At 46.4% G+C, this 20614-nt stretch overlaps 2 protein-coding genes across 6 annotated transcripts in view; one reads left to right on the top strand and one right to left on the bottom strand.

The window, feature by feature from the left end:
* CHD1L (chromodomain helicase DNA binding protein 1 like) overlaps window positions 1–2378 on the bottom strand; it is a 23543-nt gene extending 21165 nt beyond the window's left edge. For 2 of the 4 annotated variants that reach the window (XM_074594087.1, XM_074594065.1), the window contains exons 1-3: window positions 2193–2327; window positions 938–1050; window positions 142–248 (exon numbers count right to left, since the gene is read on the bottom strand). Coding sequence is in view for 1 of the 4 variants with exons in the window: in XM_074594054.1 (XP_074450155.1) it covers window positions 142–248; window positions 938–1050; window positions 2193–2289 (317 nt within the window). In the remaining 3 variants the exon portion in view is untranslated. Of the gene's footprint in view, window positions 1–141; window positions 249–937; window positions 1051–2192 lie in introns of those variants that run through there. The other 2 variants (XM_074594054.1, XM_074594076.1) reach the window with 2 other exon arrangements.
* Window positions 2288–20102, top strand: LOC141746158 (uncharacterized). 2 transcript variants are annotated; one of them, XR_012588250.1, is made up of 21 exons: window positions 2288–2617; window positions 2730–2786; window positions 4585–4622; window positions 5846–5986; window positions 7598–7660; window positions 8822–8942; window positions 9374–9466; window positions 10505–10665; window positions 11779–11864; window positions 12098–12181; window positions 13254–13316; window positions 13458–13535; window positions 13628–13716; window positions 14432–14468; window positions 15741–15889; window positions 16106–16168; window positions 16480–16555; window positions 17214–17298; window positions 17439–17526; window positions 18105–18461; window positions 18673–20102. XR_012588250.1 is itself a non-coding variant. In XM_074594103.1 (20 exons), exons 1-20 carry the CDS (start codon window positions 2288–2290, stop codon window positions 18213–18215), a joined length of 2013 nt encoding a protein of 670 aa, XP_074450204.1. In that variant the 3' UTR covers window positions 18216–20102. The 2 variants fall into 2 exon arrangements, 1 of the variants encoding a protein (XP_074450204.1); XM_074594103.1 differs by having other exon boundaries at window positions 18105–20102.
* Window positions 20103–20614: the final 512 nt, after the last annotated feature.

Raw genomic sequence — 20614 nt, forward strand, 5'->3', positions numbered from 1 at the left:
TGGATTTGTTGTTTTGGCAGCTCCCTTTTTTACTTTTCTTCCTTTTGAAAGGAAGAAAACTGTTGTACTGAGCCCATTTGAAGAGAATCTTTGTAACCTGTTGTGCAAGAATATGATGAGCCAGACAACTGTTAAACTTACCTCTCCAGTTCTTCCTTCCAGTTGCTCAGAACGGACAAAGGACAAAGTATCAGAAATCTCCCTTTGTTTGTTATTTTTTTTGTCAAATAAAGAAGTAGAGAAATAGTCTAGAAGGCAAGGAAAATATTGGGGTTTTTTATAATAAGAAAAGAGTTAAATGCAATAGCCTGAACCCACATAAACTGTCTCCCTCTTGAGCTTTTTAGCTGGTTCCCCTAGGTTCTCTAACACAAGAGAATGTCAAGTGAGATCCACCATCAATGACAAAAAAGCTTGGATCCCAAAACGTGACCTCGAAATCTGCAGCCCCTTTCCAAAGGCCTTTCTCCACAGTCACAAAAAAGAAGACGTACCATACAACACTTTCTAAAACTACCAGCTTGTTATTTAAGACGCATTGAATACCACCACCTGAACCACAGCACAAATGTTCGTCTTTACAACAAAACTGAAACCCATTTAAAAACTTACAAAAAAGCAGCACTGAAAAATTTACACCTGTAAATTTTAATCCATGTGTGGACAAACCCAAAAATCATCTTGCTGCAGATGCATCAAAATGACATACTCCTTTCCCTGCTGGCTGTGTACTGTCCCTTCAGCTCCGTGCACTATGAATTAGTTAGATATTCAGATGTCATGTAAAAATGACCACTCACCTTTTTACAAAACCCTGAAACTTTTTTGGAGTGTCATTCAGGACCTAACAGAGGTTTTAAGTGATGGAGGAGTGAAAGAAACAACGAGTATGCACTTTAGAATGGGCCTGATTAACTGACCAATCACTATAACACACCTGACAAGTCTTCCCAAGACCCATCTCATCGCCCAGGATACAGCCATGCTGGACTTCGTAGCATTGCACCAGCCAGTTTACACCTTCTAATTGATAGGGACGAAGCTTAATGCCTGAGAACAAAAGCAATTTGTTACATTTACATAGTCATCCAATACACTCCATACACAGTTACACCTTGAAGCCACCAAAACCAGGTTCTGCACAACCAGGCCTTCCCAAACAACTGCCTTGCAAGAAAAGTGCACTAGTTTTCAGCAGAAGCTGGTTTACCTTGCTGGAGAGCAGAGACACCAGTGTTACTGCAAATCAATTAAATTAAACCATATTCAGGAACTTGTACACACAGAAATGCCCCAAGTCACTATAAAGGCCCGCACAATGAACATAATCTGGTAATGAAGCCACTACTTTGCATTCCTAAAAGACAGCTTAATTTTTAGCTCCAGCCCCTTTTAAAAATACTTAAGTACAACATCCAGGGACACCCTTTATGCTACCGGAAATCTGCACACTCTACTATTGTATAATAATAATTTCTCACCAAGATGTTTTCCAGCTTTCCTACCCTTAATCTAGGGCTGATTTCAAGCGTAGGTCACTGTAGCTACTACCACCATTGCTATCCTTATTATGGTAGCATCATAGAATGGTTTGGGTTGGAAGGGACCTTAAAGATCACCCAGTTCCAACCCCCTGCCATGGGCAGGGACACCTCCCACTAGACCAAGCTGCTCAAAGCCCCATCCAGCCTGGCCTTGGACACTTCCAGGGATGGGGCATCCACAGCTTCTCTGGGCAACCTGTTCCAGCGCCTCACCACCCTCATAGTGAAAAATTTCTTCCTGATATCCAATCTAGATCTACCATTTTCCAGTTTGAAGCCATTACCCCTCATCCTATCACTACATACCCTTTAAAAAAGTCCCTGTCCGGCTCTCAGGTAGGCCCCCTTCAGAAGCCACTATTACAGAGCAAAGATATCAAAACAAACACAAAACAAGTAAAGCCGGAGTTCTCAAGATCATTTCCTTGTACCTGGACTCAAGTGCTGCATACTGTTAACAAGTCCCCTGTATTTACACTTTTTTATTTATTTCAGGCCCGGGGGCTGTTAACACAGAGCCCCGACGACCAAGCACCAGCCCCCCCCCCCCAGAGAAACCTCCCGGGCCTCCACCGCTCCCTCACCACCCCTTCTCCCGGGGGGGGCAGCCCCCGGTGCCTGCCCGGCTGCCGGCGGCGTCCCGCTAACCTGTCAGACCCCACCGGTAAACGTCCTCCTCCTCCAGGCCCGGACCCCCCGTCCGGGCGCCGGCGGCGCGGCCAAGCGCCTGGTAGAAGCGGGACATGGCGGGCGACGCGGGAGGCCCGGTCTCGCCAGGCACCGGGCGGGCACCGCGCCGCTCCCGCCGTTCACTCCCTCAGCTCCGGGCGGGGCGCAGGCGCCCTCGGTGGCAGGCGGGACCAGGCCCCAGCACCGCCCCGGCAGCGGGAGGGCTCGGTGGAAGGAGGGAGATGGCGGCGCAGCTGCTGCTTCTGCTCCTGTCGCTGCTGCTGCCGGCAGCCACCTTCTACCTGTGCTGCGTGCGGCGGCACACCGGTAGCGCGGGGGCCGTGCTGCGCCGCCGGCAGCCGGGACGGGCCGAAGAGCGGGGCCGCTGGCGGCCGCGGGACACTGTGAGCGCCGGGAAGGGAGCCGGGAGGGCGGCCGGAGGGGTGGCGGGAGGAAGGAAGGGAAGGGAGGGGAGGGAGCGGGGTCCGGCCCTTACCTGTCGCCTCCTCTCCGCAGTGGGCACCGCGGCTGTGCGGCTCCGGACTGCGCCTCTTCGTCCATGTGGCCAACACGGTGAGTCGGGGCGAGGGGGACGGGTGGCCGCCCCGGGGCCAGTAGCGGGGCTGCCTGGTAAACAAGGCAGTAAAACCCGGGGTTGCTGGGGGAAACCGGCCAGGGCTGCCGGGGGTTTCGGAGGGAGGAGGCGGGGGGGGAGTGTCTCGGTGGGAAGGTAAAAGCCCCGTTTGTAGGGAAATTGTAGGGAGATGGGGGCGTTCTGTGGGGCTTCGGGTACACCCTGTCCCCCAGGTGGGATGCCGGAGAGCTGGCCTCTGGGTGAGGGTGTCGTGAGGGCCCGAAGCCGACATCAGACTCAGAATACAGCTGCCACCAGCTTTCCTTGGAGGTGAAGGGGTTCGGGTCCTTCAGCCCTCTGAGCGGGGTTGTCAGGGAAGGCGCCGAAGGCAGCTTTACCCCTCAAGCTCTTCCTCGGGTGGGCTTTGGCACTGAAGGCAGCTGTGTCCCCCCAGAGCTCTTCCTTGGTTGCCTTTGGTGCTGAAGGCAGCCATCGTACCAGAGCTCTTCCTGGCGTGGCCTTTGGCGCTGAAGGCAGCTGTCCCCCCTTGGCTCCTCCTCGAGTGGTCTTTGGTATTGAAGGCAGCTGTCCCACCAGTGCTCTTCCTCGGGTGGTCTTTGCACTACCTTTGAGCCTGTGGGTTGATTCCCACCAAGGCCGGTGTGGAGGAGGCATGACCGCCCTATGGCAGGGTGCTGGGAAGAGAAAAGCCCACGTCCCCTTGGCAGTGAGCACCTTGCGGCATCGTCCGCCCGAAAGCAGGTGGATTTTGCTGCTGCTGCTGGGCCTTTCCTTTTGAGTTGGTGTCAAGGTTAGGCATGAAGGTCTTATTCCAGCAGTGTGACCTGTTACAGAGCTTGGTGGCTGGTGGGGCCTGGAGTGAAAGCTAGTATTGGGTTTATTCATGAAAATACCTTGCAAGTGGCTTTCTTCCAGAATACCTCTTTATCCCTTGCTTTGTGTCTGCTTCTGGTGCATGACCCTGGGCTTGTTTCCTTTCCTGACATCCCCCTTGAAGGGGGGATGCAAGATTCTCAATCTCTTAGAGAATTGTGCTGGTTTAGATGAGATGTAGATTAGGAAAAAAAAAGAGACTGCAATTCTTATGTAATGTATGAGGCAACATATCAGTTCATGGATCTAGGAGCGTGAGCCTTGCTTCAGACCTGTACTGTGTTTGCACATCTCTTAACAGATTTTTGAAGTCCATTGTTGAGCTATTACGACAGGCTAGAATCAAGGCCGGTCTCTTTGGGGCCACTGGTATTGCTACACTGGGAACCAAGGTATTCAAAGAGTGTTTTCAGCTGCCTGCTACCATGGAGTCTCTAAATTTCTTGTGCTTTTCCAAGTTGACTTGGTTTACTGTAGGAGCTGGTTGAGTAACAGGAAAGATCCTAACAGGGGGAGAAACAAACTAATAGGCTTCTACTTTCTGCAATGTTTGCGTAATCTGTGGAACATGAAGAAAGGAACGTGTGGGAGCTATATAGATGCTTCTTAACAGTGTTGCAGCCTGCAGCTGCAGGCTTTCCAGACCGAGTCAGGGAAGGACAAAGGCAGGAGAGCCAAAGTATACACTCTTTATATAAATATGAGAGGTGGAGGGAAAGCATTTCGGGCCAGTTTTGTGGCCTGAAATAGAAGGATTTGTGCTATTTTTTTACTACATAGCATTGCATGCTCTCTAGGGTGAGACTGCAGCAATTGTGAGCACATTCAGCATTCCTTGTCTAGTGAGGAAGGTGTTCAGGTCAAAGTTACTGCAAACCAATGTTTCTGCATACTTTCTTCTAGGCTTTTGGACAGATCTGCTTACTGCCATTCTTAATAAGGTAAGAGTGGGGAGTTTTCTCCCCCTCCAAGTTTCTTTTTTTTTTTTTTTAAGATACTCACATTGCATACCACTTACAGGCTATCTGAAATGACCTTTTCTAAGAGGGAAGCTGCATAACGTGATTGGAGAATGAGCAAGACTGTGTCGTAGATGTTGTTTACTGGATTATTTTTTAAACTACTCTAGTTTGAGTGGGTCTCCGTCAGAAGAAATTAGCCTTTTTTTCACACTCAGGCAGGTGCATAGAAACCGGATTCTCCAGCTCACCTCTTTGCCTTTCTTTCAAAGCTGTGCAAAGGATGAGCGAATGTCCTGTGTTTATCACTGATAGTGGTAAAAGAATAGTAGTAGTGGGGAAATGAGGCCAGACGTGAAGTTCAGAGGTTTTAGTATGTTCTTTTTAAAGATATTCACTATTTTAGGTCAGCCTTTGCTCTTTCTCTCTCACTTATGTTTTTGTTTAGAAACTGTGCTTTCAAGTGTATGTGGCACTAAGAGCCACTCAGGTAAGAGGTGTCAGGAACCTCGGGCTCACGCTTGGCTCACATAGTTTGCCCATGATTTAATGGGTCGTCTGTGCAGGACACTGAAAAATGTATTAAGCATGATTGGTACCCCTGAACTTTTACTTGGGGCATGGACTTTTTGAGTGAATCAAACCCAGACAAATGTCACTGCTGTTATACAGCAGATCACTCCTTGACATCTATGACAGGGTCTCGATTTCCTGTCTTTACATGTTCCAAGCCCTGGACTTGTGCTGCAATCCCTGTTGTATTTGGTTGCAAACGAACAATGTTGAATGAACAAACTATGGTCATGGAAAAGTCTGAGGAGGTGCTTGTCTTAACAGGATTAGTGCTTGAATGTGGGTTTACACTACTTTCTCCTTTTCTTTTCCTCTCCGTTTTCTGTCTTTATTGGTCTGTAGGTGATATGTCTAATTAAAATGAATCAAAAACTTTCACCATTTCTTTCCCAGCTTGGGTTTACGGAGGCTGGCTGGCCCTATGTCAAGAGGTAGGAGGCTTTGTTAAGCAAGCAGAGTAGATTTGATCCTGCCTTTAGGAAAGGTGTGAGAGATTATCTTGTCACTGTTGCAACTCCCTGCTGTGAGAGCAGACTGCTAAGACAAAATGTTCTTGCGTAAGGTTTCCTCTGAAGAGTGAAAGATTAGTCATGGTAGAGCTTGCAAGCTCTAGCAGTGACTTTCTCTTTCAGGCTGAACAACTTCTCACTCATGCGTTCACTTGACATTCACGAAGATCCCACGTTTATCCCGGAGGTTGCTGCAGAGGTTACAGAAGACAAGTCTGAGGCTAAAAGCACTTCGGATATTATCGAGCAGCTGATAGATGCAAGGTCAGTATGTGATGTGTAAGAGTGGAGTGGAAGAACACTCATGTTGGCACTATTACATGTTAGTAGCAAACTGTCGTTGTCAGTAATCTTGATTAAAATCTTTTTCCACACACAGGTACTTTACAAAACAAATAGTGCTGTCAGTCATCTTTCCTTTTGTAGCTTATAAATCACCGATAGTTACAAGCAATATGAAGTTTCTGCAAACTTCAGGAAGTCTGCTTATTGGGGAGAGACCAAATTCAGCCCTTGCCAGGGTTCTGGTCGCACTATTAGCGCAGATACACTTAGTGGTTGGCTAGTCAGCGCATACATCCGTTTAAGTGAGTTTGCAGGTGTGCTGTTTCTTGCCTGCAAGGAATCTCAAAGAGAACACAGGGGTTGCTTGGAGGAGAGAAGGAACACAGGTTATAAAGAAAACGATCCACAAGAAATTAGGCTTTGTTAGTTATGTCGCTTGGATAAAAATCTGTTCAGCTTCTTGATTGCAGCCTGTACTTGATTAAATCCCGCTAGATTCCAGGCAAAATGTTACTCAGGCTCACGTGTCTCGTTGAGGTCTGACGCTGAGGTGGGAGCAGCTGGGCTGCTATGAATGCTGTCCCCATCTGGTTTTGGTTCTTAGTTGTGGGCCTATCCGGTAGTTACTGAAAATGTCTATGAGCTGCACTTCAGCATCTCACGGAGTGGGTTCTCTGTGTGTATCTCAGCTTTTAACAGGACTAAACTTGCTCCCTGCTCGAGTTCTTAAGCTAGAGCAAGGAAAAACTTTTGTCCCCTTCACTTTAGAGGGAGGGATGTACTTCCTACAGGCATTGGTCAGGGTGAGTGCAGCCTTCTGGTTCTTGTGTCCCCAGCTTCGCCAGTGATATATCGAGTATTACAGAGCAGGTTACTGGAACCTTACCTCTTCCCTGCATAGCACATTATGGTGCCATACGCTGTCCTATTCCAGGATATGGCTTCTGGTTTGGGTGTTGATATGGAGACATCGCAGGAGTAGTAATTGTAGCTAGCTCTTCAGATGACCTTATGTTCATCCTGTTATGATGAGAAATGGTCTATTTCTTATGTACTAGAGACACTGACTTAGTTTTTAAGCAGTTTGCTGATGTGAATCATTGTGTGTGCTGCATCTCTTCCCGCTCCTGCACCACACACTGTATGTGCTGCTGGCTGTCTGGATTGAACTTGGGACAGAGATCCTGGGAGTAGGTTTACCTGTAGTATATTCTAGTAGGTTTACTTATAGTATATTCTAGCTATTCTGTAATGCTCCAGTGGTGAGTGGCAAATGTAAACCTGGAATAAATTTTGAACAGTTTAGTGACTGCTGTACTGCAGTAGAAATACAAAGCAACTATAACGTGTCAGCAAGACTGATCCCTTATTTCTGTGGCACCCTGAGTACAGCTGGTGTCTTGCCTGTGTGCAAGGAGTCTGACAGAGTGTGAGCTGAAATGCGTAAGCTAGCAGTCCCAACGGTGACCAACAAGTTTACTGTGAACGAGTGATACCCAACCTGCATTGGACTGTGATGCTGAAGTCTGCAGGTCTAAACAGAGGTGGCTTTGATGGTTCACAGTTGCCCCTTTAATCCTTTCTTTGCAGGTCTGATTCTGCTAGCAATGGGTTTAGCTTCAAAGGGATCAAAGACTACCTGGACTGCTACCGGTAGGTGAAATTATGGTCTGGAAACAACCTGTCTCACATGTTCCCCTGCTGCGGGCTGTTACTGTTCCACAAGCTCTCAGGCATCTCTTTCTTAGGATTGTCCTTGAGGTACCACTCTTTAGCATCACCCTCTGCAATCGTTTCCCTCTAATAGAATAACGAAGGAAAGCCAACTGGGAGAGCTGGCACAACTTTTACAAGCCCTGCAAGGGTATTTAAATGTTATTTTCCTTGGCTTATTGTCAGTCTTCTCTGGGAGAGATTTCTACATACCTTGTTTGCCCAAACACATGAGTGAGAAGGAGAGGAAGGTTCATCTGGATGATCCGAATTGCACATATTGTGGGTCTCTGAAGAATCCTTTGGTTCCCCAGCTGCTTGTGCTCCTGTGAGCAGTTTGACTGCTTTCGCCCAGTAAACATGTCCAGCTGGGGAAGAGCTGAAAGCACGTCCCTGACTCTGAGGTTCTATGAGCTGTTGGCTGCTTGGTAACTCCTGGTTGCCTCTGGGACATATGTCAGATGTGGAGCACTCGGATAAATCCTATTGCACTCCTGACACTTGTTCCTGAAGTGCCACCTCTGCCAGTAGGCTGCGGCCTTGGAGCAAAAGGCTGACACTGCAGTCTGCTGTTGTAGGTGAGGCTTTCGTGTTAGCCAGAAATAGATATGTTTGTGGTATAATGTAGCCTTTTGCCAGGAGGGAGGGAAGGCCTGTTAAAGGTGGGTTATGACAGTAATGCTGTGAGCCCCATCTCTGTAATGGGAAGCCTGTATAAAGGGGGCTGTCCTCTTGGTCTTAGCTCATGATATGGGAAGTTTCACAGCCTCAGGGTTTCAGGAGCTTGAGGGCTCTCTGTAAAGCTGACACCTGCCCTTCCCTGTTTATCTGGTGGTTCGGGAATATCTGGGTAAGTCTCCTAGCTGCTGCCCCTACTCTGAGGGTCGGGGGCATGCTGTGTAGGCAAACTCTCGCCTTAACGAAGGGAGTCTTCTGTCTTGATGGTGTCAACTGTGTTGAAATCATTACCACACACAGATGCTTACCTAGTTCTTGCTTACGGCTGTGACAGCTGCCATCTTGCTACATGAGAGACAAACCCGGTGTGTGGGTGTGGTGTGGGCGTCTTGTAACAAGGTCCCAACTTCTCCTGTCCTGTAGGAGTGGGAAGCTGACGCCATCTCAGGTAGCAAAGAACATCATTGCTGTGCTGGAGGACTGCGACAAATCCACGCCTCCACTCAGAGCGATAGTGCAATGGGACCAGGAGCAAATAATGCTGGTAATGTCTGCTGCTGGTAGGAGAGGGGCCCCTGCCACCCCAAGAACAGTAGCATCTATTAGAAGGAGCAGAGGCTCTTCTACTGATGTATTGCACAGAAAAATATGTACATTTTTCCTCCCTCCTTGTGTAGAGGACTACAAACAAGTTTGCTTTCCTTTCTGCAAAGAGAGGTAGCATTAAAGCAATCTGTTTCCTGCTGGATGACTATGTTTAAAACGGGACTTCTGTGCTTATGTGGCATTCATTAGCGTAGATGCTTCCAAGCAGTAGTTTCCCATCAGCATATGGTGGAAGAAGAAAGAAACTTTTGTAGTTTGGCTCAGTAGAAGTCTGAGAAAACCATTTTTGGTATCTGTTCTGATACTGGTACTGACCTTCAGCTCGACTAAATATGTATAACATATACTTTTTTTTCTTTCTCTGTGCAGATGGCTGAGGCCTCCACTGTTCGTTACAGGAAGAAATGTACCCTGTCTTATCTGGATGGCATCCCAGTGTGTCTGAAAGAAGAGTTCAAAGTGGTGAGTTTCTTTCTGTAGCTGTCAGTTCATGCTGCAGGTGGTCAACCTGGACAACTCACTGCAACAAGGTTTTAAGGCCAACTCCTCAGCAGAAGCCTGAGAATATGTTTGTAATAAAGGGTAGTATGTGGGTTTATAATGAGTAGGATTAACAAGTTTTGCCAGGTGAAGACAGATCTTGGGTACAGCAGTCGTTCCATATATTGTATTGATCCCTTTAATCCACAGGAAGTAGAGGGTGGGAGTGGGAAACAGTCCCTCTTGGGATGAAATGAGAAAGGATAAAAGCATCTGTAACTGTCTGTATTTCGCAGGCACTGACTGCTCCACTGGCAAAGCATCCCTCTCTCCTTACCTTAAAGGACACACTTGTGTCAGAAATATGCAAGTTACTTTGAAAATTCCCTCTTGCAAGGAGTTTTGCCTGTGGCCTAACAACAGTTACCATTAAACACTCCCAGCAGTGCTACCAAGCTGTCGTAAGCTCTGCAGGGAACTACCCATAGGGTGGGAGTCCTGTTTATGTACAGATTCTTATACTGCTGCATCGAAGTGGAGTACATAGCATACCCTGAAAATGAGTCCATCTGGTATTTTGGCATCCATCTAATCCCTGTGCCTTGCTTCAAAGCACTGCAGATCTGAAATGCTGCAGCTCTGTCTGTAGAAAAATGGAAAACGGAGCTCCTGTGTGGTGTGGGGCCAAGGGGACTGTTCTGTAGCCTTTGGGCATAGCGATTGTATTGCTACAGGGAGACAGACTTTTTGACCATCTACATGTTTCTGTTCCTCTGTATCATGGTATTTAAAGGACTCTGCATGGGAGAAGGACCAAATATCGAAGGGTTAAATGTTCCACCTAACAGAAACCAAAACAGGACAAGTCGAAAAGTGAAGCTTCCTAGCCCTTACTTACCCCTGTGGGTCCTAATATCTGCGGTCTGTTGTACACTTGAAGTGTGGATGTGAAGCACGCACATGTGCCTGCTTATCTTGCCATTACTTTAGGATGAATACTAAGGTGTCTTCTTGCCTAAGGTACCTTACCATCACCGAGTGGGAACAGTGTATCTTGGGACAGAGCCCGAAACAGAAGATGCTACTGTGGCCAAGAAGCTGCGAGAGGCTGGGGCTATCATTATTGGGGTCTCGAACATGCATGAACTAGGGACTGGAACAACTGGATGCAACCCTAATAGGTAAAAATCCCTTTCCCCTCTCTTCCTCTGGGTCTAGAAAGACCTAAAAGTATGTCCAGAACCGACAGGGAAGGGTACAAAAATAGGGCAAGCATGTGAGAATAAAACTGATGGAAGCACCCTGGGCAGGGAGAACCCTGGGGGTATGAAAATACAGCATTGTAGATTTGAGGGTCAGCGTAGCTGTGGAAGCCTGAAGATGGTGCCTGAAACCGAAGGAGGGAGAGGATCCAAGTGGCATCTGTTGAGTAAGGAACTTGATTTGCCAGGCCTTAAAGACCTGGAGGTGTGAATGTTTACAGGATGAGTGGTAGACAAACACGGTGACAGAAAACAAATAAATAGTAATCTAATGCTCAGTCACAGTAATGGCTGAAGGCCCAGAACAGTGAGAAAAGGTACAGTCATTTCAGGAGAACATAATGTTTTTATTTCCTAGCTAAAACAGCTTCACTGAAATTTGCTTTACTGTTGTGAATTTTCCAGCTATAGCCAAGCTGAGAACTGCTGTTCCAGAGCGGCAGTCCTCACAGCCTTGATGAGCCACGTGTAGAGCCATACTCATGCGTGTGCAGCTGGATGGAACTGGGGCTTCCCCTCAGCTGCAACAACGTGCCAGGGCATTTCCTCACTGTGTGAGGTCGGCTGGATACCCAGCTGCCTGGCAGGTCTCTTTGGTGTCTGGGGACTGTGGTCAGACTGGAGACTTTGGGAGCTGCTGCTCTGGGATGAAGGGCAGAGCTGAGGATGCTGACTTGCTTGTCTGTAAGAATTGCTGGCCACCAACTGCTCCACCTCTTGGAATTGCGTAATGCACTGTGGCATGCAGTAATGGCACAGTGCCGTTGCAGACAGAAGAGCTGGAGCGGCATCCTTTCTCTTGCTTTGAGTCTGTCTCCTTTGGGTAGGCTGCTTCTCGTAACAAGCAATTGGACTCTGAGGCAGAAGTCTCTTTGGCATCTTGTTTTCTAGGGACGTAGCACTATCTGGGGTAAAATGGTATCTCTTTACTAAGAGATTGGAATCCCTGAGCTGTGTTTCTGGATCTTTTCCTGCCCTGTAATGAACGCGGTCCTTCCCAGGAAAAGATTCAACACTATTTGTCTGCCTCAGGTACCACAAGATCCCTAGGAATCCCTACAAGCCAAACCACTTCACAGGTGGGAGCTCCAGTGGGTCAGCAGCAGCTGTAGCAGCAGGTAGGTGGTCCTAAATGGAGTTCGGGGGTGGTGGGAGGAAGGTCCTGAGCCAAAGTATCTCGGACATTCAGTTTTTATGAGGGGGTTTAGAAGCTGGAGGGAACTCCTAGCTGAACAGAGAGCTCTGTGTGCTGTCTTCACTACAGCTGCTGGTAGAATGGACAGGACAATGATGTCTCTCTGATCACAGGCCAATGTGTGGGGCTTTTTTCGGTTTTTTTTTTTTTTTGCAGGTCTCTGCCCAGTGGCTATTGGCACAGATGGAGGTGGCTCCGTGAGGATTCCTGCTTCGTTCTGTGGTGTGGTCGGGCTGAAAGGTAGAGCCCTTTAATCGTGGAGGTGGTGTGTGTCTTGTTTGGCGTATCAGATAGAATGCCACAAACAAGTCGGGTACAGTCCATTAATTCCTTTCAAGCAAAACTTGACCGAGAAGCTCTGGAGTATAACACCTTGAGAGTCATGTGGGTTGGATCGGCAGAGTGGAAGTATTCTCAGTACTGGCTATTGAACAGATGTTCAAAAAAACCTGACTTATTTGAGCCAAATGCTAAATAAAACATGCTTGCTGCTATTCTTTCTACTCGCTCGTCCCTCTTCAATCTTCCTTCTCTGCTGGGAGGTGTTCCCAACATAGCTGCATATCTGTAGTGAGCTGGTGAAAAGCATCTCCACCCACAATGGTTTTGTGTCTCCATTGTGGTCTCCAGCCACAATGGTTTGCCATCACCCCAATTATATGGAGAGGCTGATGCTGCTCAGATTTGTGTCTGGTAAGTTAAACCTGGTAATAGGCTTACATGAAACCAGGATGTAGCCATTCCTTCTCGCCTGAGTGTTACAAGAAGTAGCAATGCAGTTTTTGTAGTAAGAATTAATGTAATCAAGAGGAATGTGCAGAGGACATAAGAAATGCACAGGACAGTGTCCACAGCATGGAAAGTAGCAAGGCAGGATTGGCACTTGGAAGAGATGCTGGCTTTTTGGAATGGTTTACCATTCTGAAGGATCTCAGCTGCTTCGTCTCAGACCAGACACTCAGCCATTACTCTGTTTTTGCATCCTTCACATGTGATCAACCTGATTAATCTTGATCGATCTGAGGAAAATAATGATGACTATGACAAAAATGTAACTGGTCAGAAAGGCAATATGAGTACTTGCAGAAGGGAAAACAGTTTCACTATTTTTTGAATGTATCTGTTTCACTGAGACAGATCATGGTCAGCAGAACAGGGTATTGAAAGATGAGTGACTGAGCTCTGAAATGACAGACATAGAAGTGACTGGCAGGGGTGTGTTGCTTACCCACTGGGTAGACGAGAGCCATCTAGGTCAGATCTTACTACCAACTGATGGTATCTAGCTAACTTCACGTTTCTTTTTCTCTAGGTACATTTGGGCGCATCAGTTCTCATGGCAGCTTGCCGCTCTCCTACTCCACTGTCAGTGTAGGTAAGAGGACTCGTGCACCACCTCAGGGACCTTGCTGTGTGGTGTTCTCACAAGGAAGGCAATCTGTGCCTACAAAAGACCTTGGGAGGAAGGTACTATTTACCCCTTGTCACATTTTTATCACTGATCTCTCTTTTACAGGCCCTATCTGTACCTCGGTGGCAGATGCAGCCATTGTTTACAGTATCCTTGCTGAGCCGGATCCGCTCTATCCATATGGTAGGTGAGCCCTCTTCCTTCCTGAGCCCAGGTGCTCTGTCTCCCTCAAGGCATCCAAGATAAAATAAGAAACTCTTGTTTGTTCCCTGCAGGACTAAAACAGCCCAAAGCAACCCTATCTGATATGTGTGCTCCTGACCTGAAAGGCTTAAAACTGGGAGTGGACTGGACATTTTTTAAGGTGCCTGTTCTATCTCTCTCTTTCTGCTGCTTTGCAAAATGAGATTTTGAAGGAATTCAGTGCATTCACTGTTCTCTTGCCTGTCATCATTAGAACTTCTCATATTTAGTCCTATAATAGGAAGAGAATATAATCTGGGTGAAAACATTGACAGGGATAAATTTTTTCCTAAAGCAGCCTTTTGAGTAAAAGTCTGTTGGAAGCATGAGGAAAGGTAATGACTGTACAGTTGATGGCAGTATGCTTCCTCATACTGCTGTTTCTGTTAGAAGCAATGCTTCTGAATTGATTACAAAAGGCAGTTAGTTTAAAATCAAATGAGGAAAATTAGCGTATCCATTTCGTGACAATGATGTAGCTGCTAAGTGGTATGTTATCATTCCAATGTAGAAACTGGGCTTGCAAGCTAGTACCGTTTGGTAATTGTAATGCAACCCCTCAAATGTGGTCAGGATTTCTTGCCTGGAGGAAAACAAGGACTCTTTCTGGCCCTGCCCCACGAAGAGGAGGAATATCCTCTCCTCTGGAAAAGATGACCTGCAAGCTGTTTTCTTGGAGCAGGTGGCTTAAGGCAATCCTGGAGGGGTGTGTTTCACTACCATTAGGGACAGAAGCAAGGAAAGCTCCATGAGGACCAAAGTCCTTGTGAGCATGCTCACCAAGGACAGGACGGCAGTGTCCAAAGTCTGCTTAGCTCTTTCCTCTTTTTCTCTAGGCATGCGATGCTGAAGTACTATCCATCTGTGAGAAAGGTAAAGGGGAAAAGTCTGTAAGTCTTTTATTCTGTCTGAGGTCGTGGTATCATTTGGTGCTCCTCTTATGCATGCATTAAGATCTTGCCTGAAGTCCTTAAAGGCAGATGCTTAAAGAGGTCTGGCTGGACAAGCAGCAGTAGCTTTGTATTAGGGAAGCCCTTCTGACTGCTGAGGGTTAAAAAGCTCAGCAGTTGTAGGCTTGTCAGGTTACAATGGAAGAATGCAGTCCAGTGTGCTAAGCCTCTGTCTGTATAAAGACAGATCTGTGCTCAGTAATACTTAGTCTGCAAGCTTTAATGGTAAAAGACTTCTAAGGGAGGGACTTGTTTCACAATATAATGTTCAGTAGGAAAAACAGAGCTAGGTCTTTGTCATGTATCCAGTCCTCTGGTATTTCCATTAAATCAGCCAAACAGTGCCTTTGAGGTGGCTTTGTCAGATTTAAACTAAGCAAAATTGATCCTGGTGAGTACTTGAGGGGGTAGGGGAGAAAGACTCTACGTTGCTTGGTATAGCGGTTGGCCTCCTATGCATTGGAGCTGAGAGAGTTCACAGTATTCAGGCTTTGTTTGCCTGGTTTTCCTTCAGCCTCCTTATTGCCATAGACACTCACGCTTCTACGTGTGTGGAGTTTTCTTAGGAGAGATGTGCCATAAGCCAGTGAAATAGGCAAGCTTGGGTATTTATGAAGAAGTTGGGGTCAAAGAAAGACAGGAATTCTTTCTAGACTGCAAAAGATTCACTTTTCGCAAAGTCTTGGTGTTCAACCTTGCTAAAGTGCATCAAGATTTAGTGAACATGCACTGTTGACCTGGTCTCCTGAGTATCCCCCAGGTTCCTCTACTATTATGGTTCAGAAGAGGCTTTGAATGGGAATCTCATGATGCTAAATAATCACTTCATGCCGATAGAATACTGGTCACGTCAAGTGCTCTAGAAAGTATTGTCAGTCCACCTTTACCTTTTAGATTAACTGGGGGTGGCTAGAGGAAGGAGATGAACTTGCCTGAAATGTAGTGGGTAATTTAGGAACCTGTCTGCAAGCCCCTACCCCTCCCTTGTTGGAATATCGAGATTTAGTTAGGCTGAAGGCTTTTATCTAGGAGAATCAGCTGCAGCATTCTGCATGCCACAAGATGCACTGAAGATACTTGCTTTGTAATCACCTATGGGGTCTCTAACTTCTCAAGGGGTTGGGGATTCACAGCCCTTCTTGGAAGTCCGGTGAACTCAAGGATGCTGTCTGTGCTTTACCTGTTCTGTACTCAGCTGTGGAGCACCTACAGAGTTTGGGAGCCAGCGTGGTTGAAGTGTCTCTTCCAGAGATAGAGGAAGTGCGAGTAGCACATGTAATCTGCATTCTCAGTGAGATGCGGGACTTCCTGCAACCTGACTTCAATAAACATTTCCAGGAAATGGTAAGTAGCAGCAGCTCGGATCAGTGGCAGTAGCTGTCCTGGCTGATACAGAACAAGTGTCATGTCAGTGAGAAACCTGAGGCTTTCCTGCCTTTTCTGTGATGAGCCACCAGTTGGATTACTACTAATACAGGAGAGCAGACCTGGAAGAGAAGTCTTGGACTGTCACGTTCAGTTTCTTGCAAGCAGAGCCATCATCAGTGTTTTCTCTTTCAGAATTTAGAAACTCGGGCTAACCTGGCCTTGGCTTCCCAGTTCACAGCTCTGGATTATATTACGGTAAGAAGCATACTGTGGTGAAGGCACCTAGTGAAATTCTAAAGGTGGGGTAGAGGATTCTCTTAACCTCCCCATACATGTGGAAAGGTATCACTCAGCTGTACTGCCCTCTGCTGTGAAAGCATGCTGAATGGTGGGGCACAGCAGAGGACATGCCACATGGATTGGTGTCCTGCATGTGGATTCCAAACTGCAGGAATTGCGTCTTCTTTTGCAAAGGCATAGGCTCTGATGGGCAGAATCTGTCACCATCAAACATGAGCCTCACGAACCAAGAAGGCCTGGTCAGACAGTAGTCTCTCTGCTTGCAGGCAAATCGACAGAGAACTCGGAGTATGAGATTTTTGCAAGAGATCTTCACCTCTGTGAACTGTATCCTTACACCAGGTATTGGCAGCCTTGGCCAAAGACATGGTCCCCCACAGATGTGTGGTGCATTTTAAGAACAGTTACTCCATTAACTTTCCCTGCCCAGTTTTAAGAGCATGACTTTTGTGCAAAGGCTTCGCTGTGCCTCAAGCCTTTAGAAGATAATGCAGCCTGGTTAGAAAGACTTATGTGTATTTCTAGATTTGCTGTATATTTATAGACTTACTGCCTATATCCATGACAGTGAGAAACTCCTTCTTGGTACTTGAAACAGGAGCTACAGAGACAGCACATTTACACAGGAAGGACTGGATGTCTACTTATGTATGCAAATGTTCTTGCTCTAAATAGAAACTTACTACTTAATTCATAATTCCTAGTGACTTGATTGTGTTCCAGGGGTGTGAGTTTGCATCACCCATGTATATCAAACTTGTGGCTATAATGAACTGAGCTGTTCCTAGAAGATTGCACACTGCCTGACTCTTCCTTTGCTCTTTAAGCTAGTGCTGGTTGCCCAGAGAGGCTGTGGAATCTCCGTCCCTGGGGATATTCAAAAGCCATTCAGACATGGTTCTGGGCAACCTGCTCTAGTTGACTGTCCTTGAGACAGAAGGTTAAAGCTGACCTCCTGAGGTCCCTTTCAGTCTCAGTCATTCTTGTGATTCTTCCACAGCTGTTGCTTGTACTGCCCCAAGAATCTATGAATCTGACCTCTTGACTGGGAGCAGTGACTTGTCCTTCACAGCTCGATCCATGAGGTAAGAAGAATAAGATGAGCTGCACTAACTGAAATTGCTCAGGCTGTAAAGCAGGAAATAGATCCTAGCTACCTCTCCCCAAAAAAGATGGCTTTGCTGCTGTCCCAAGGCAGGAATGCTGATGACAGCTTTTCCCCCAGGTTTATGCAGCTTGGTAACTTCACTGGGATTCCAGGCCTTGTGGTCCCCATTGGGTATTCTACTGCTGGGCTTCCTATCAGCTTCCAGGTGAGTAGTGTCTCTTTGTGAATGCTGGGTCACAAAATCCCCAGCTGGCTTTGTCCTGAACCACTATAACCAGGTTCCTGCTGTTCCACACAGCATACTTGAGGAGTTGGCAGGTACTGGTAATAAAGTTTTAACTTGTGGGTGAAAAGACTTGCCTCAGAATAAGTCATTCCTGAATGGCAGAAGGACTCTTCAGGTATCTGGGAGATGGATTTCTCTGTCTCCCTGTCTGCTTGCATCAGTACTCACTATTTGTCACTACTCTTTGCTCTCTTTTCCTAATTTCTCAGTTCTGTAACTTCTTTAAGTCCTTCTTTGCTCTTCTCACTCTTGAAATGGGTCTCATGTAAATGAAAGGTCCATGTCTTGTAGTTAGAAGTCACACAGCTGCCTTTATCCCAAATGCAGTGATGCAGTACTTACTGGGGTAAAAGGGAAAAGCACGTGTCCTTTTGGTGCTGTTAGAGGGGGGGGAAATGTAGTTATGTTTTGCAGGGCTTTTAAGAGCATCTGTATGTGGTGATGCTACTGGTTTTTTTCCCCTTCTTTCCCTCTCTGTCTCTCTCATCTTCTCCCAGGTCATGGCAAAATGGTGGGATGAAGCTGTTCTTCTGAGGATTGGTCTGAAGCTAGAGCAGTTTCGTTACCAGACCAAAAAACCATCCATTTATTACGACATACTTGCATGACGGAGTGACCAAGATGGGGAATAAGTCTTTTTTTTTTTTTTTTTCCCTAGTCTGACCTGATCAAGTGTTAAGAGTGGGCTTGTTCCCAATGCTTATCTGAATGAGGCTTAGCAGCAGGCCCATTTGAGGAATGGGGAGGAAAACTGATGCTGAGCAGACATAATTTCTGCTCCCTGTTTGTTATTGGATGGTCCAGTCTATACTGGGGAGACCCAACTGTGCTAGCTGGTTCCTTGCTGTGTTTTTGCCAACAGGGGAAGCTGCAACTATCTTCTGCAACTTCTTTCCGTGTAGGGGTCCTGTGTAAAGATGGAAGACAGTTGCATCAACAGGACTGCATGCGGGCAGTTCATGCTACTGTCCATGGAGAGGTGCAATCCCCACACCTTAAACCTTCTCACAGAACTCCTCCTGCTCCAGGATATAACAAAGGTATTGTTTGGAGAAGGAGAGGCAGCTTCCCTTAAGAAATAATGCCTAGCTCCCTTGGAAGTGAGGAGGATCTTAACACACCTGCAATTAGGTAGCGTGTGTTGTGCCCCCTTACTTAGTCCCTCAGAGCAAAATAGAAAGCGTATAGCTATGGAAGTGTCACTGTGCGTCTGTCCCTTATGCTACAGGGATAGTCAGTCTGTTACATAAAGTATGGGTGTGCTCACTGCATGAACAGTCCTACCTACCTTCAGCCTTACGTGCAAGGGGAGGAAAAAGCTAAGCGTGAACCCTCATCGACTCTGTGACCCAGAGCCCTGGTTCAGGCTTCCTGTTGCACATCACCATTTCCCAAGCTAAGCCTTGGAGAGCCTCTTTTCTCCCACTGCTTACTTGAGTATAAGCCTGCTATCATTTAGGTGTCCAAATGGAAGAAACTACTTGGTAATGCAGTGAAATACCGCTTAAGGAGTGCTGAGCCAGCTGTTACAAACAGGTGACACTTGTGTGGTACTGAAAGTAGGAAATGCTACTGAGCTACTGCAAGAATGGAAGCTGCGTGCAAGAAAGGTGCTGCACAAAGCCATGTGCAACAAGGAGCCTGATAAGAAGCCAACCCCCTCTTATCCCAAATGTACTTCCTGAAGTAATCTAGGTAGAATTAAGACATGGTTTAACGATGAGGCTATACTACATAAAGCATGACATGGCTCTTAGCCACACTGCTGCGTTTCACTGGAAGGCCCCAGACTGTAAACTCCCAATTACTTATGTCTTGGCAGCAGCACTAGGGCTAGATGAAAGATAAGCAAAGGCCTAGGAGTAACTAAAGCTAAGCATTTGTGTTTGTTTTGGAGTAGCTTGGGGTTAATGCTCAGAGGCATCTCCTGTTGCTTACCTCCTCGGGTATCTTGGGCTGGTGATCAGGCTGCTGGAGAAGCTGTCCTACAGACAGGAGCAGAGAAGATCGCTATATTCTCAATTAGCTTGAAAGGAAAGAAGGAACAGAAAGTAGCTGCAGTTTCTCCCAAACTTACTTAATATGATTTGGGTTATTTTTTTCCCCCATACATCTCTCTTCTTTAACAGAGCTAGCACTTGACTAATAGCTAAAGTTAAGACAGATGGCATCTGCATGGAAGAATAGTGCATTGCCCTCTCCTCCTTAATTACCTGAGTTAAACCATCAACTCCTACCATCACAGCATCCACAGTTAAATTAATTATACGGCTGATATTGTCTTCAATTCCTCTATGTGATACTGCCACAACTATTTTCTCACTAGATTCTAGTATAGTTCAGCTTTATGAAGAACAGTTTAAAAGCAAAGTATTTCCTCTATTATTAATGATAAGTTATTAAACATACCTTAGAGTGAAACACTGCTGAAATGCATTGTGTAGCAATAAGGGAGTTAAGTGTTTGACAAGAATAAATTTCTGCCAGGAACACTGCTGCTTGAAGGACATGGCTGAATATTTCCTCACTTAATTATATTATTCAATGGATTAGAGATGGATGTTTAAAATATTCAATTACCATGCTGCTAGATGAAGCTATTTATTTCAAATCCCTTCCTAAAATGATAATTTCCATATTTAGTTCATTCTCTGGGCTAGGATGAGAAATAGGAGCTAAAGAGCTTGTTTTTTAAAACTAATACTTGCGCCCTGCTAACAGTGGGAAGAAGAACGAACTGAGAGCTTTTACTAACAGTAACTTCGTCTTTCTGCACACTGTTTCCTTCCTTTCCCTAAACTGGTATCACATCAGTGCACATCTCCAGTCCAAGACTTCCCTGGTACTAAGGTTACTAAGATAAACTTTACTCATACTTGTGAAAAGCTCCCGTGTTTCCTTTCTTCCTCTGGCTTTTAGCTTATCCAAGTTCTACAGCAGACCAGTTCCTAATTAACAGCAGTTCTATCCCCACAGTATGCGCCATAGCAAGGCAGTTGTGTGAGCA

Source organism: Larus michahellis, chromosome 1 (genome assembly GCF_964199755.1).
Source record: "Larus michahellis chromosome 1, bLarMic1.1, whole genome shotgun sequence".
NCBI classification, from domain to species: Eukaryota; Metazoa; Chordata; class Aves; order Charadriiformes; family Laridae; genus Larus; species Larus michahellis.